This window comes from Lichenostomus cassidix, unplaced genomic scaffold, assembly GCF_008360975.1.
Source record: "Lichenostomus cassidix isolate B80296 unplaced genomic scaffold, HeHo_3.0 HiC_scaffold_851, whole genome shotgun sequence".
Lineage (NCBI taxonomy): Eukaryota > Metazoa > Chordata > Aves > Passeriformes > Meliphagidae > Lichenostomus > Lichenostomus cassidix.
This window is the reverse complement of record NW_028147636.1, coordinates 1-16,917: the sequence shown is the minus strand read 5'-3', so window position 1 is coordinate 16,917 and position 16,917 is coordinate 1. Positions and strand designations below refer to the sequence as shown.

Here is a 16,917-nt window from a genome sequence, read left to right as displayed (position 1 = left end):
CGCTGGGGGTGCTGGCAACGGCATGGGGGGACACCGGGCAGGGTCCCTCGGGAAGTGACACCGTCACTGGGGGTCCCGGCGGGGTTCCTCGGGCACCAGAGGGGTCCCTGTGGTGACACCCGCACCGGAGGGGTCCCGGGAAGGTCACCCGGGACCCCCACGGAGCCCCCCGGTCACGGCAGCCCCACCCAGGCGGCGGGGGTCCGCGGGGGTGTGACACCCCCAGTCCCCACCCCGAGCATCCTCCTGGGGTCACGCGTGTGCGGGGAGCTCCCGTGGGGACACTGAGGGGGTGTGGGGGGTGGGGGGTCGTAGGGCTGTGGGGTGTGGGATGAAGGATTGTGGGGTGAGTGGCTGTGGGGTTTGGGGGCCGTGGGTCCAAACTCCGTGGGTCTGGGGGCTGTGGGCATCTGGGACGTGGGATCAGGGGGGCCGTGGGTTTGGGATCTGTGGGTTTGGGATCTGTGGGTTTGGGATCTGTGGGTTTGGGACCCCTGTGTTTGGGGATCTGTGGGTTCGGGATCCGAGGGTCCCGTGTCCGTGGGGGCACAGGGTGGTGTGGGGTAGCACTGTGGGGTTTGGGGTCTGTGTCTGTGGGTCTCGTGTCCGTGGGGTGTGGGGCCCGTGGGGACCTTGGGCCAGCGGGATGTGGGACAGGACGGTGTGGGGGTGTGGGGCGCGAATCCGTGGGTCAGTGTCCGTGGGGTGTGGGGCTTTAGGGCCGTGGGGTCAGAGGGCACCGGCTCTGTGGGGTGGGGGGCTGTGGGTTGGAGGGTCCATGTCCGTGTGTCCGTGTGTCCGTGTGTCTGTGTGTCCGTGGGTCAGCTGGTCAGTTTGTCCATGTGTCTGTCTGTCCATGGGTCAGTTGGTCGGTGTGTCCGTGGGTCAGTGTTCGTGGGTCAGCTGGTCAATATGTCCGTGTGTCCGTGGGTCTGTGTGGCCATGTGTCTGTGTGTCCGTGGGCCGACTGGTCAGCGTGTCCATGTGTCCATCTGTCAGTCTGTCCGTGGGTCCGTGTGTCCAAGTGTCCGTGTGTCAGCTGGTCAGTGTGTCTGTGTGTCCATGTGTCCCTGTGTCCATGTGTCCATCTGTCAGTCTGTCCATGTGTCCGAGTGTCCGTGTGTCCATCTCTCTGTGTGTCCATGTGTCCGAGTGTCCATCTGTCCGTGTGTCCTGTGTCCATCTGTCAGTCTGTCCGCGTGTCCGTGTGTCCGAGTGTCCGTGGGAGCCCCACGCGCGGCCCTGTCAGGCCAGGCCCGAGGCACAAAGAGCCTTTGTCCACCCGGGGGGGAGGGAGGGGCGAGTGATCGCGGGGCTGGGGCGACCGAGGGGGGCGGGGCGGGCAGGACACCCCGGGCTACTGGGGGAGGGGACTGGGCTAGTGGGGGAGACCCGCGGGCTAGTGGGGGGCGGGGAGGTTTGGCTAATGATGAGGGAGCTGGGCTAGCAGCGAGGACTCCTGGGCAAGCAGGGAGCCTTGGGTAAGGGGTGGGGGGGCTGGGCTAGTGATGGGGGCTCTGGGCTAATGAGGGGGAGCTCTGGGCTAATGATGGCGGGCTCTGGGCTAGCAATGGGGACCCTTGGGCTAGTGGGGGAGGCTGGGCAATGGAGGGAGACCCCTGGGCTAGTGACGGGGAGGCCCGAGTTAGTGTGAGGGGGCTGTGGGCTAGTGAGGAGGGGCGTTGGGCGAGCCATGGGAAGCCCCGGGCTAGTGATGGGGGCGGGGCTGGCTGGTGATGAGGGGGGCAGGGCTCAGGGCAGGGGGCCTGGGCTAGTGATAGAGGTGAGTCTGAGCTGGAGGGTGTCTGGGCTATGGGGGACACCCCTGGGCTAGTGATGGGGTGGGCCGAGCCGGGGGGGGTGGTGGGCTAATGACTGGCACCTCCGGGCTAGTGGGGAAGAGGGGAGGAACTGAGCCCCGGGGGGTTGGGCTAGCGATGGGAGCCCCTGGGCTAGTGAGGGAGTAGCTGGGCTAATGAGGGGAGTCGTTGGGCTAATGAAGGAGTGGGAACTGAGCCCGGGGATGGGCTTGGCTAGCGACAGGCCCCTCCGGGCTAGTGATGGGCGAGCTGAGCCAGGGGGAGCTGGGCTAATGATGGGGATCTCTGGGCTAGTGACGAGTGGACTCCGAGCAGGAGGGGGGGTGGGCTAGTAAAGGGGACCCCTGGGCTAGTGACGGGGTGGGAACTGAGCCCGGGGGTGCTGGGCTAGCGAAGGGCAGCCGCGGGCTAGTTGGGGATGGCTGGGCTAATGAAGGAGACCCCCGGGCTAATGATGGGGGCGGAACTGATCCCGAGGGGGGGCGGGCTAATGAGGGACACCCCCGGGCTAATGATGGGGGTGGGCTGAGCCGGGGGCTGGGCTAGCGAACGGCAGCCGCGGGCTAGTTGGGGATGGCTGGGCTAATGAAGGAGACCCCCTGGCTAACGAGGGGCGGGGGGCTCATTACGGGGGGCTGTGGAAACGCCGGCGGTGTAACCGAGCCCGGGAGGGGGCTGGGCTAGCGCTGGCCACCCCCGGGCTAGTGATGCGGGGGCGTGAGGGGGGGGGGCTGGACTAATGAGGGGCTAATTACAGGGAGTTGGGGCTAATTACGGGATGGCTGTGCTGCTGCCGGGGGTGTAACCGAGCCGGGGGGGGGCTGGGCTAGCGCTGGCCACCCCCGGGCCAGTTGTCCGTGCGGGGGGGGAGCGGCTCCGGTATTTTTATCCGCGCGCCGCCGTTGCCGGGGAACCGGGCGGGGGGGGCGGGGGGGCACCGGAGAGAGCGGAGAGACAGCGCGGGGCTGCGGCAGCGGTGAGAGGGGCGACGGGGGGCACCGGGGGGTGTCAGTGGGGCACCGGGGGGCACCGGGGGGCACAGGGGGTCGCTGACACCCCCCCGGGTCAGCAGGGAGAGCGGGCAGGGGGCACCGGGGGGTGTCAGGGGGGCACCGGGGGGGTCAGACCCCCAATCCCGGCGGTGCCACCCCCGAACCGGGGAGGGAGGGGCGGATTGGGGAGGGGGAGGTGTGGCAGGGACCCCCCGGGGCACGCGCGTGTGTAAGGGGCGGGGGGGTGCGGGTGGGCTCGTGACCCAGCTGCGTGTGTGTTCATGTGTGTGTGTTCACATGTGTGTGTGTTCACATGTGTGTGTTCGCATGTGTGTGTGTTCACATGTGTGTGTGTTCGCATGTGTGTGTCCACATGTGTGACCCAGCTCCCCGCCCACACGCATGTGACTCCGTGTCCTTGTGCAAGGCCCAGTGGCTTGTGCACACGCGTGTGTGTCCATTCGTGTGTTCACATGTGTGTGTGTTCGCATGTGTGTGTTCACATGTGTGTGTGTGTTCACACATGACCCAGCTCCCTCTGCACACACATGTGACTCCGTGTCCTTGTGCAAGGCCCAGTGGCTTGTGCACACGCATGCGTTTCCATTCGTGTGTTCACACATGACCCAGCTCCCTGCGCACACGCATGTGACTCTGTGTCATCATGCCAGGCCCAACAGGGTGCACACATGTGTGTTCACTCGTGTGTTCCTACGTGTGACTCATGTCCCCGTGCACACGTGTGTGACTCTGTGGGGGTGTGTGTGCTTGTGCCAGGCCCAGCGGGGTGTGAACACGTGTGAACACGTGTGACCCAGTTCCCCCAGTTTGGGGGGTCAATGGCGTCATTCCCCTTTCCCAGTCCCCCCAGTTTGGGGGCTCCATCTCCCCCTCTGCCCCTCCCAGTCCTCCCAGTTTGGGGGGTCAATGGCATCATTCCCCCCATCCCAGTTTCCCCAGTTTGGGGGCTCCATCCCCCTACTCCACCCTTCCCAGTCCCCCCAGTTTGGGGTGTCAATGGCACCATTCCCCACTCCCAGTATCCCCAGTTTAGGACCTCCATGTCCACCTCCCAGTCCCTCCAGTCACCCCAGTTTGGTACCTCCATTCCCCCATTCCTCCCTCCCAGTCCGCCCAGTTCCACCAGTTTGGGACCTCCATTCCCCCCCTCCACCTCTCCCAGTCCCCCCAGTTTGTGACCTCCATGCCTACCTCCCAGTCCCCCCAATTTGGGACCCCCATCCCTCCTCCCAGTCCCCCCAGTACCCCCAGTTTGGGACCCCCCTGCCCCTCCCAGTCCCCCCAGTTCTCACCCCCTTGTCCCCCAGTTTGGGACCTCCATCCCCTCCCCCCACCTCTCCCAGTTCCCCCAGTTTGGAACCTCCATCACTCCCTCCACTGCCCCCAGTTTGTGACCTTCATCCTCCTCCCAGTCCCCCAGTTTGTGACTCCGTGACCCTCCCAGTCTCCCCCAGTTTGGGACCTCCATCCCCCACCTCCCAGTGCCCCCAGTTGGCACCCCGTTCCTCCTCCCAGTCCCCCAGTTTCACCCCTTGTCCCCCAGTTTGGGACCTCCATCCCTCCCCACCTCTCCCAGTCCCCCAGTTTGGAACCTCCATCACTTCCCACTGCCCCCAGTTTGTGACCTTCATCCCTCCTCCCAGTCCCCCAGTACCCCCAGTTTGGGACCCATGCCCTCCCAGTCCCCCAGTTCTCACACTCTGTCCCCCCAGTTCGACCTCCTCCCCTCCCAGTGCCCCCAGTTTGGGACCCTCCATCCCCCCCACCTCTCCCAGTGCCCCCAGTTTGGCATCCCCATCCCTCCTCCCAGTCCCCCCAGTTCTCACCCCGCTGTCCCCCCAGTTTGTCACTCCCCTGCCCCTCCCAGTCCCCCCAGTCCCCCCAGTTCTCACCCGCTGTCCCCACAGCCGCCGCCGATGGCTCAGGACAACGCCGCCTTCTGCGGGGTGCCCGAGGGGGTCCCCACGGGGGTCCCCGCCGAGGCCAAGCCCCCTCCCCCACCCGCCCTCGTCCCCAAACGCCGCCCGTGGGGGACAGGGGGGACCGCGGTGACCCGGAAGCGCCAGCGCTACGTGGAGAAGGACGGCAAGTGCAACGTGCAGCACGGCAACGTGCGCGAGACCTACCGCTACCTGACCGACATCTTCACCACCCTGGTGGACCTCAAGTGGCGCTTCAGCCTCCTCATCTTCATCCTGGCCTACGCGCTCACCTGGCTCTTCTTCGGCCTCATCTGGTGGGTCATCGCCTACAGCCGCGGCGACCTGGAGCACCTGGGCGACCACAGCTGGACGCCGTGCGTCAACAACCTCAACGGCTTCGTGTCGGCCTTCCTGTTCTCCATCGAGACCGAGACCACCATCGGCTACGGCCACCGCGTCATCACGGACACGTGTCCCGAGGGCATCGTGCTGCTGCTGCTGCAGGCCATCCTGGGCTCCATGGTCAACGCCTTCATGGTGGGCTGCATGTTCGTCAAGATCTCGCAGCCCAACAAGCGCGCCGAGACGCTGGTGTTCTCCTCGCACGCCGTGGTGTCGCTGCGCGACGACCGCCTGTGCCTGATGTTCCGCGTGGGCGACCTGCGCGACTCGCACATCGTGGAGGCCTCCATCCGCGCCAAGCTCATCCAGTCCAAGCAGACGCAGGAGGGAGAGTTCATCCCGCTGGACCAGACTGACCTGAGCGTGGGGTTCGAGACCGGCGACGACCGGCTCTTCCTGGTGTCGCCGCTCATCATCAGCCACGAGATCGACGAGCGCAGCCCCTTCTGGGACGTGTCGCGGGGGCAGCTGGAGAGGGACGACTTTGAGATTGTGGTCATCCTCGAGGGCATGGTGGAGGCCACAGGTAACGGGGTGGCTTTGTCATCGTGGGTACATCGCAGCTCTGTGGGGACATCATCTCCATGGGACACATCCATGGGGACATTGCAGTTCTGTGGGGACATCATCTCCGTGGGACACATCCATGGGGACATCGCAGCTCTGTGGGGACATCATCTCCATGGGACACATGCATGGGGACACCATCTTCTTGGGACAGCTCATCTCCATGGGGACGTCATCTTCTTGGGACACATCCAAGGGGATGGATTGTGTTCATGGGGACACCTCCATGGGACACATTATCTTTGTGGAAACATCTCATTTCCATGGGGACACCATCTTCTTGGGACAGCTCATCTCCGTGGGACTCATCATCTTCCTGGGGACATCTCATCTCCGTGGGGACACCATCTTCTTGGGGACAAGTCATCTTCGTGGGACACATCCAAGGGACTCATCATCTTTGTGGGGACACCTCCATGGGGACTTCATCTTCTTGGGACACCTCCATGGGGGACACATCATCTTCTTGGGACACCTCATCTCTATGGGGACATTGTCTGGAACATCATCTCCATGGAACACGTCACCTTTGTGGGGACATCGTCTTCTTGGGACACATCCATGGGGACACACCATCTTTGTGGGGACACCTCCATGGGGACATCATCTCCATGGGACACATCATCTTGGGACAGATCCATGGGTCATCTTCAGGGGACACGTCATCTCCATAGGGACACATCCGTGAGGGCACCTGCATGAGGACACATCATCTTCTGGGGACATCTCTTCTTTGTGGGGACATCTCATCTCCATGGGGACATCATCTTCTTGGGACCCATCGTCTCCATGGGGACACATTGTGTCCTTGAGGACACCTCCATGGGGACACATCACATCTATGGGGACACCTCATCTTCTTGGGGACACCTCATCTCCATGGGGACCCATCAACTCCATGGGGACCCATCAACTCCATGGGGACCCATCACATCCATGGGGACACATCACATCCATGGGGACACCTCATCTCCTTGGGGACACCACCGTGAGGACAGAAAACATCCACAGGAACACACCACATTCATAGGGACATATCCCATCCATGGGTACACATCACATTCATGGGGACACATCCTGGGGACACACCATTTCCTTGGGGACACCTCCATGAGGACATCTCTTCTGGTGGCTTCAACCTCCCAGAAGCTACCCCCTCTACCCAATTTGGGGTCACCCATGCCCTGGGTTCTTCATCTGTTGAGGTGTCCTGTGTCCTGAGTGGTTCAGGTATTGGGGTCACCTCTGTCCTGAGTGATTCAGGTATTGGGGTTCCCCTCACCCTTCCCATTTTGGGAACCCCCAGACCCCCTGTGCCCCCCAGGGATGATGTGCCAGGTGTGGAACTCCTACCTGGCAGCTGAGGTGATGTGGGGTCAGGGGGCTTCAGGTATTGGGGTCACCTCTGTCCTGAGTAGTTCAGGTATTGGGGTGCCCCTCACCCCTCTCATTTTGGGACCCCCCTTCCCCCCACGCCCCACAAGGATGATGTGCCAGGTGTGCAGCTTGTACCTGGCGGATGAGGTGCTGTGGAGTCAGAGGTTTCAGGTATTGGGATCCTTTTGCCCTGAGTGATTCAGATATTGGGGTTTTCCCATGCCCTGAGTGGTTCAGGTATTGGGGTCCTCCTGTCCTGAGTGATTCAGCTATTGGGGTCCCCCTGACCCCCTGTGCCCCCCAGGGATGACGTATCTGGCGGACAAGGTGCTGTGGGGTCAGGGGGCTTCAGATTTGGGGTTTCCCTGCCCTGAGCGGTTCAGATTTGGGGTTCCCCCTGCCCTGAGTGATTCAGGTATTGGGGCTCCCCCAGGGATGATGTACCTGGTGAACGAGGTGCTGTGGGGTCAGAGGTTTCAGATTTGGGGTTCTCCTGCCCTGAGTGATTCAGGTATTGGGTTCCCCCTGCCCTGAGTGGCTCAGACATTGGGATCCCCCCAGGGATGACGTGCCAGGTGTGCAGCTCATATCTGCCGGATGAGGTGCTGTGGGGTCAGGGGTTTCAGATTTGAGGTCCCCCCTGCCCCGAATGATTCAGGTATTGAGGTCCCCCCTGCCCTGAGCGGTTCAGATTTGGGGTTCCCCCAGGGATGACGTGCCAGGCGCGCAGCTCCTACCTGGCGGACGAGGTGCTGTGGGGTCACCGCTTCACGCCGCTGCTCAGCCTGGAGGAAGGATTCTACGAGGTGGACTACGGCGGCTTCCACCACACGGTGCCCGTGCCCACCCCGGCCTGCAGCGCCCGCCAGCTCGCCGCCGCCGCCGCCCGCCGCGATGCCCACCTGTACTGGTCAATCCCCAGCCGCCTGGACGAGGCGGCGGCGGCGGGGGGCGAGGGGGACCCCGAGATGTCCCCCCGAGAGAGCAACGGCACCTTGGCCAGCCCCGAGTCGCGGTGATGCCACCAAAACCTGGGTGTATATAGGAAATATCCCCCCGTTATGATGGTGGTGGTGGATTTGGGGTGTCCCTGGGCTCGGGGGACCCCAAAATCCCTCGGGACAGCAACGGCACCTTGGCCAGCCCCGAGTCACAGTGATGCCACCGAAATCTGGGTGTATATAATACAAATCCCCCCATTCCAATGGTTGTGGTGGGTTTGGGGTGTCCCTGGGTTTGTGGGGTGTCCCTGGGCTCGGGGGACAAAGGGGACCCCAAAATCCCCCGCAAGAGCAATAGGACCTTGGCCAGCCCCTAGTCGCGGTGATGCCACCAAAAATCTGGGTGTACATAGGAAATATCCCCCCCGTTATGATGGCTTTGGGGTGTCCCTGGGCTCGGGGGACAAAGGGAACCCCAAAATCCCCCACGAGAGCAATATGACCTTGGCCAGCCCCGAGTCGCAGTGATGCCACCAAAAATCTGGGTGTATATAGGAAATCCCCCTATTATGATGGTGGTGGTGGATTTGGGGTGTCCCTGGGCTCGGGGGACAAAGGGGACCCCAAAACCCCCCAGGAGAGCAATAGGACCTTGGCCAGCCCCGAGTCACGGTGATGTCACCAAAGCATTGATTTATAGAACAAAAATCCCCCCAGTTACGGTGGTGGTGGTGGGTTTGGGGTGCGGGTGGTGGCTTTGGGGTGTCCCTGGGTTTGTGGGGTGCTCGGGAAGCAAAAGGAACCCCAAAATCCCCCACGGGAGCAATAGGACCTTGGCCAGCCCCGAGTCGCAGTGATGCCACCAAAATCTGGGTGTATATAATACAAATCCCCCCATTCTAATGGTGGTGGTGGCTTTGGGGTGTCCCTGGGTTTTGGGGACGATGGGGACCCCAAAACCCCTCAGGACAGCAGCGGGACCTTGGCCAGCCCCGGATCACGGTGATGTCCCCAAAATGTGGGTCTGTTTAATAAAAATCCCCCATTCTGCCAGTGATGGTCATTTTGGGGTGCGGGGGTGGGTTTGGGGTGTCCCTGGTTTCGGGGGGCCAATCCGGCGGGTCCACGGAGGAATTTGGGGTGAAACAGGGGTGGGCAGAGTCCCCTCACCCCCAAATTCCTACAGGGGTGGCAGGCAGGGGACAGTGCCACCCCTGCAAGGACCGTCAGGGTGGGCAGGGGGTCTCCAAGGACATGGGGACATCCAGGTGGTCATGGGGGTCCCTCCAAGGACATGGGGACATGCCGGATGGACATCAGGGGTCTCTCTAAGGACATGGGGACATCCAGGGTGGGCGAGGGGCACCGAGACCCCGGTGACACCACGGGCAGGGGTCACTGAGGTGGCCGACGACACAGAGCCCCCCGTCACGGCCGCCCCTTCCCCAGTGTCCCCAAGGAGGACACCCTAAATTGGAGGAGGGGCGGCGCTGGGGGATGCGGAGCCGAGCGGAGCCGAGCGGAGGCGATTGGAGCCGAGCAGGGCCGAAAGAGGCCGAACGGAACCGAACAGAACCGAGCAGGGCCGAAAGAGGACGAAAGGAGCCGAGGCGAGGCTGAGCGGAGCCGAGAGAAGCCGAACGGAACCGAGCAGGGCCGAAGGAAGCCGAACGGAACCGAAAAGAGCCGAGCGCAGCTGAGCGCAGCCCAGAGGAGCCGAGCGGAGCCGAGCCGAGGCTGAGAGGAGTAAAACGGAGCCGAACAGAGCCGAATGGAGCCGATTTGGGCCGAGCAGAAGCGAACGCAGCCGAGTGGGGCCGAACGGCGGCTGAGCCCCACCAACGCCCCGCCCACCCTCTGGCCCCGCCCCCTTTCCCGCCCCGCCCCGTCGCGCGTGGGGGGGTCGGGGGGACAGGGGCTGCGACCCTCCCCAAAAAACCAGCGACACTTGGGGTCACACGACCCCCCAGCGCCCCCGAGCTCCGACACGCGTGTCCTGTGTGTGTACACGCGTGTCGTGTGTTGCACACGCGTGTTCTGTGTGTTGCATACGCGTGTTCTGTGTTAGACACTAGTGTCCTGTGTTGCACACTCGTGTCTTGTGGTGCACACTCGTGTTCTGTGTGGTGCACACGCGTGTTCTGTGTGTTGCACACGGGTGTCCTGTGTTGCACACTCATGTTCTGTGTTGCACATTCATGTTCTGTGTTGCACACGCGTGTCTTGTGGTGCACACTCGTGTTCTGTGTGTTGCACACATGTGTCTTGTGTTGCACACTCATGTTCTGTGTTGCACACATGTGTCCTGTGTTGCACATTCATGTCCTGTGTTGCACACGCGTGTCCTGTGTTGCACACATGTGTCTTGTGTTGCACATTCATGTTCTGTGTTGCACACGCGTGTCGCCCCCCCCGCCGTGTCCCCGTGTCCCCCCTGGTGTCACATTCCTGCCGCCCACGGGCAGCAGCTGCGCGGGGCGGGGGGCGGCGGGGCACGGCCAGGGGACTGGGGGAACTGGGGGGAGACTGGGAAGGACTGGGGGAGACTGGGAAGGACTGGGGAAGGGGGAGAGGGACGGACTGGGGGCACTGGGGGAACTGGGAGGGACTGGGGGACTGGGAGACTGGGAGGGACTAGGGGGAACTGGGGGAACTGGGGGGGACTGGGGACTGAGGACAAGGGAGTGGACGGACTGGGGGCACTGGGGGGCTGGGAGGGACTGGGAGGGACTGAGGGGGACTGGGAGGGACTGGGGGACTGGGGGAGTGTGTTGGAGAGACTGGTGGGGGACTGGGGGGGATTGGGGGGGTGTGGGAGGGACTGGGGGGACTGGGAGGGGGCTGCGGGGGGACTGGGGGGGAACTGGGGTGAGGACGAGTAGTGGGAGGACTGGGAGGGGCGCTGGGGAGCACTGGGGATATTGGGATGGACTGGGACGACGTGGGAGACTGGGATGGACTGGGGAGGACTGGGAGGGGATGGCTGGAAGGTCTGGGTGAACTGGGAGGGACTGGATGGACTGGGAGGACTGGGAGGGCTGTGGTCAGGGGGTGGGGGAGGGGCGTGGGCAGGTCCCCGGGTCCCCCGTGGGGACAATCCCGGCACGTGGCCCCAGTCCCGCGTCATCGGTGTTTGTTCAGCTTGGGGGGCAGCGGGGGGGGACAGCGGGGGGGACAAGGGGGGACAGCGAAAGGACAGGGGGACGGGGGGACAGTAGGGGGACAGAGAGGGACAGAGCGGGACAGAAGGGGGACAGAGGGGGACAAGGAGGGGACAGAGGGGGACAAGGAGGGGACAGAGGGGGACAAGGGAGGGACAGTGAGGGGACAAAGGGGTGGCAGGACCAGAGTAACTGGCCATGGCTGGGATGGACTGGAGGCACTGGGGGGACTGGGATAGACAGGAACTGGGAGAACTGGGATGGACTGGGACAGACTGGGGGCACTGCAAGGACTGGGGGAACTGGGACAGACAGACTGGGAAGACTGGGAGGGACTGGGATGGACCGGGGACACTGGGATGGACTGGGACAGACTGGGAGGGACTGGGACAGACTGGAGGCACTGGGGGGACTGGAACATGCTGGGGGCACTGGGAGGACTGGGTGGGACTGGAGGCACTGGGATGGAATGGGACAGACTGGGGGGACTGGGAGGACTGAGGAATTGGGAAGACTGTGGGCACTGGAAGGACTGGGACAGACTGGGGACACTGGGATGGACTGGAGGGACTGGGATGAACCCAGGCAACTGGAATGGACTGGGAGCACTGGGAGGAATAACACATACTGTGGAAACTGGGAGGCACTGGGACAGACTGGGAGATGATGGGAAAGATGGGCAGACTGGGCAGTACTGGGGGAGACTGGGAGAACACTGGGGCAGACTGGGAGATACTGGGGGTGCAGGTCCGGACTGGGGAGACTGGTGTGGACTGGGGGAACTGGGCTGCACTGGGGGGACTGGTCCGGACTGGGGGGATTGGTCCGGACTGGGGGGACTGGTCCGGACTGGGGGGTCTGGGCTGCACTGGGGGGACTGGTCTGCACTGGGGAGACTGGTTCAGACTGAGGGGACTGGTCCGGACTGGGGGGACTGGTCCAGACTGGGAAGACTGGTCTGCACTGGGAGGACTGGTCTGCACTGGGGGTTCAGGGCGCGCCCGTGTCCATACTGGGACGACACTGGGCGGCACTGGGAGGGCGCGGCCGGCGCAGCGGCGGGCTGGGGGAGCCGATAACTGGTGCGGACTGGTGTCACTGGTGCGGGGGGTGCGGGGCCCCAGGGCACAGCCCCCCCGCCCTTGAGCTGCCCTTGGCGGTTGCCATGGAGACAGAGCCGGGGGGGCGCTGGGAGGGGACCTTGGCACTGGGGACACTGAGGGGATGGGGGGGGACAGGGACAGCCGGATCCCGGGAACTACTGGAATTCGGGAATAACCGGAGTTCGGGAATAAATGGAGTTTGGGAATAATTGGAATTAGGGAATAACTGGAATTTGGGAATAACTGGAACTACAGAATAACTGGAATTCGGGAACAATCGGATCCCGGCAACAACCAGACACTGGGAACAGCCCTGGTTTGGGAATGAGCAGGTCCAGGGAACAATCAGACCCTGGGAACAGCCTGGAACAGCTTCCATGGGCACAGTCAGATCCCAGGAACAGCTGAATCCCGGGAACAGCCAGAGTCTGGGAACAATCAGACACTGGGAATAAACAACTTCCCAGGAACAGCCTCGGTGGGCACAACCGGACTGTGGGAACAGTCGGACGTAGCCACAGTGGGTCCCTGGGAACAGCTGGATCCCAAGAACAGTCAGACTCCCAGGAACAGTCGGTGCCTGGGCACAGCTGGATATCTGGGAACCCTCAGACCCTGGGAACAGCTGGATCCATGGGAACAGTCAGACCCTGGGAACAACCTTGTCCCCAGGTACAGCCAGTCCTGGGGCACTGTCAATCCCTTGGGGACAACCAATCCCTGGGAACAGCCACTCCCAAGGAACAGTCGTTCCCAGGGAACAGTCGGATCCCTGGGAACAGTGGGATCCCTGGGAACAGCCAATCCCAAGGAACAGTCAGATCCTGGGAACAGTCAGATCCCGGAGCCACCATTGATCCCCAGGGAACAGTCGGATTCCTGGCACAGCCGATCCTGGCACAGCCGATCGTGGCACAGCCCATCCTGGCACAGCCGATCCTGGCACAGCCCATCCTGGCACAGCCCCCCTGTCCCCCCCTCGCCCCCCCGAGTCCCCCCAACTCTGGGCCATCCGGGCTAATTTTAGCCCCCGGCCGCATTCCCGGCCGCTCCCGCTGCCAGCGGGTCAGACTGGGAGCACTGGGCGCCAGCGGGGTCAGACTGGGAGTACTGGGCGCTCCCCACTCCGGGGATCCCCCTCCCCAAAAACCACCCCCGGGCTCAGCCCTGCTCCGGCCGGGGTTGGGGGGCAGTGTCCGGAGTGTCCGGTCAGCCCAAACCCCCCCGAACGGCTCCGCGGGGGGTCCGGACGTTGGGGTCCCCCCGGGTTTGGGGGGTCGGCAGGGGTCAGCCCTCCCCCCGCGCACCTGCGTTCCCAGCGCCCCCCCGGGACCCCCGGCGGGGTTGGGGCTGGGGGCGGGCTGGGGGCGGGGGGGGCCGGGCCGGGCGGGGCTCGCGGGGTTTTTCTGGCCGCTGTCGCCTCCCCCCCCCCCAAAGTGTCCCCGGGCCGGGAGCGGCGACAGCAGCGCCATGGGCAGAGGGGTGAGTAGGGGGCGGCGAGGGGCACGGAGCCACGCGGGGCACCCAGAAACCCCCCAGACCCCCAGCCAGAGCTGCCCACCCACCCGCGACCACCCCGCGCCCCGACCCCGCACCGCTCAGGCGCGGACCGCAGCCCCCCGGGACACCCCAAACCCACCCGGGACACCCCAAACCCACCCGGGACACCCCAAACCCATTTGGGGCACCCCAAACCCACCCGGGACACCCCAAACCCATTTGGAGCACCCCAAACCCATTTGGGGCACTCCAAACCCACCCGGAGCACCCCAAACCCAGCTGGGGCACCTCAAACCCACTCGGAGCACCCCAAACCCACCCGGGACACCCCAAACCCATTTGGAGCACCCCAAACCCATTTGGGGCACTCCAAACCCACCCGGGACGCCCCAAACCCACTCGGGACACCCCCTCTAAGAGGTGCGACCACCCTGCCCCAGACCCGCACTCCCCCCACGCGTGACAACCCCCGGGACACCTCGGGACACCGCGGAGACCCCACGCGGGACCCTCACCCCCTGACCCCCCCAAAACCCACGCGCTGCCCACCGGACAGTCCCCCCGGGACCCCCCCACGCTGTCGCAGGGCACCCCCGTGGGGACACCGAGCAGGTGGCACCGCCCCACGCGGGACCCCCTCCCCAAATCGGGGTGTCCCAACCCCCCCATCGCTCCCCTAAAGCCCCCCCAGACCCCCCCGACACTCGTGGGCGGCAGAACCCCTTGAGGAGGGGGCTTTATTTGGGGTGGGGGGCGCAGAGCAACCCCCGTGCCGCAAACCGCGGGTGGGAACCCCCCGTGTCCCTCCTGTGTCCCCTATGGCCCTCCATGTCCCCCCGTGTCACCCCCATGTCCCTCCCGTATCTCTCCCGTATCTCCCCCCGTGTCCCTCCGTGTCCCCACAGTGTCCCCCCGGTATCCCTCCTATGTCCCTCCCGTGTCCCCCCATGTCCCCCCGTGTCCCCTCATGTCCCCTCCTCATCCCCCATGTCCCCCGTGTCCCCCTGTGCCCTCCCTGTCCTCCATGTCCCCCGTGTCCCCCCATATCCCCCCTGTATCCCCCGTGCGCCCCATGTCCCCCATGTCACCCCAAGTCTCTCAAATGTCCCCTCCGTGTCCCCCTGTCCCCCCTGTCCCCAGTGTCCCCCCCGCGTGGCGCGCTGCCCGCGGCTGCCCCGATCGCCGTTCGCGGTGCCCTGGCAACGCCCGGGGGGAGCGCTGAGCTCCGCTGGCCACGAGCCACCCCCCGGACACCCCGAGCCCACCCCCCGGACACCCCCGGGACACCCCGAGACCCGCAGGGACACCCCCGAGCCCACCCACCGGACACCCCCGAGACACCCCCCGGACACCCCCCGGACACCCCCGGGACACCCCGAGACCCCCAGGGACACCCCCGAGCCCACCCCCCGGGACACCTCCGGGACCCACCGGGACACCCCCGAGCCCCCCCCCAGGACACACGGGGACACCCAAGACCCTCCTGGAACACCCCAGGACAACCCCGGAACCCCCGAGACACCCCTAGGACACCCCCAGGGACACCTCGAGACCCCCCGGGGACTCCCTCGGGACACCTCCGAAACCCCCCGGGACCCTCCCCGTGACACCCCGGGACACCCAGGACCCCCCCGGGACAGCCCCGGGACACCCTCAGGACCCTCCAGCATCCCCCGAGATACCCCAGAACCCCCCGGGACACCCCCGGGACACCCCGGAATCCCCCCGGGACCCCCCAAACCCAGCGCAGCCCCCTCCGGGCAGCCGCCCAAAACCGGGGAGACCCCGCAGGATGTTGTGTCACCCCCCCGGGACCCCCCCGGCTGTCCCCACCCCCCCCGGGTGTCCCCTTGGCACTGTCCCCAAGCGGGGGGGACACGCGACACCCGACACCCCCCCAAAGGCGGGGGTCCCTCAGGAGGGTTCCGGAGGCACCGTTGGGGTCTCGGTGGTTTTGGGGGTCAGGGGGGTGGGGGGTTGGGGTTCCCCCCCGTGCCCCCCCGGTAACTCGAGCCCCCCAGCCCCCCCCGCCCGGGGTTGGTTTTGGCTCTGGGAGCTTTTCCATGACATCGCCACCGCCTGTCCCCCCCGCGGTGACACCGGGGACCCCTGGGGACACCGGAGACCCCTGGGGACAGCGGTGATGGAGGGCTCTGCCCCCCTCCCGCGGTGACACCGGGGAGCCCTGGGGACAGCGGTGACACTGCCACCCCCACTGAGGGCTCTGCCCCCCTCCCGCAGTGCCACCAGGGAACCCTGGGGACAGCGGTGACACTGCCACCCCACACTGAGACGGAGGGCTCTGCCCCCCCTCAGTGCCACCGGGGAGCCCTGGGGGGATCTCCCTCTGCCCACCTTTGGGGACACACCATGGTGACAGTGACACCCCCGTGGTGACAATGACACCCCATGGTGACAGTAACACCCCCACAGTGACAGTGACACCCCATGGGCGTGGGGACCCCTTCACAGTCACAGTGACACCCCACAGTGACAGTGACACCCCATGGTGACAGTGACACCCCATGCTGACAGTGACGCCCCGTGGTGACAGTGACACCCCCATGGTGACAGCAACACACCTGTGGTGACAGTGACACCCCCACAGTGATAGTGACACCCATGGTGACAGTGACACCCCACGATGACAGTGACACCCCACGATGACAGACACCCCATGGTGACAGTGACACCCCCCTGGGTGTGGGGACCCCCCCGTGGTGACAGTGACACCCCCGTGGTGACAGTGACACCCCCTTGGGTGTGGGGACCCCCCGTGGTGACAGTGACACCCCCAGCAAGAGCACAGTGACCCCCCATGGCCATGGTGCCACCCTGGTGACCACAGTGACCCCACTCTGACCACAGCGCCACACCCATGACCGCAGTGCCACCACAGTGTCACCTCTGTCACCACAGTGACCCTCTTCCCCACGGCCGCAATGACTGTCCAGTGACCACAGTGACTCCCCATGACCACAGTGACCCCTCAATGACCACAGTGCCACCTCAGTGACCACAGTGACTCCTCAATGACCACAGTGACCCCTCACTGACCCCTCAATGACCCCAGTGACTCCCCATGACTGCAGTGACCCCTCAATGACCACA

At 64.8% G+C, this 16,917-nt stretch overlaps 1 protein-coding gene across 2 annotated transcripts; it reads left to right on the top strand.

The window, feature by feature from the left end:
• The first annotated feature begins 2,676 nt into the window (after window positions 1–2,676).
• Window positions 2,677–9,090, top strand: KCNJ9 (potassium inwardly rectifying channel subfamily J member 9). Of its 2 annotated transcripts, none has more exons than XM_085047772.1 (3): window positions 2,677–2,796; window positions 4,741–5,683; window positions 7,810–9,090. In XM_085047772.1, the coding sequence occupies exons 2-3, from the start codon at window positions 4,750–4,752 to the stop codon at window positions 8,118–8,120; spliced, it is 1,245 nt and encodes a 414-aa protein (XP_084903898.1). In that variant the 5' UTR covers window positions 2,677–2,796; window positions 4,741–4,749; the 3' UTR covers window positions 8,121–9,090. The 2 variants fall into 2 exon arrangements, with proteins under 2 accessions (XP_084903898.1, XP_084903899.1); XM_085047773.1 differs by lacking the exon at window positions 7,810–9,090 and adding an exon at window positions 7,663–7,748.
• Window positions 9,091–16,917: the final 7,827 nt, after the last annotated feature.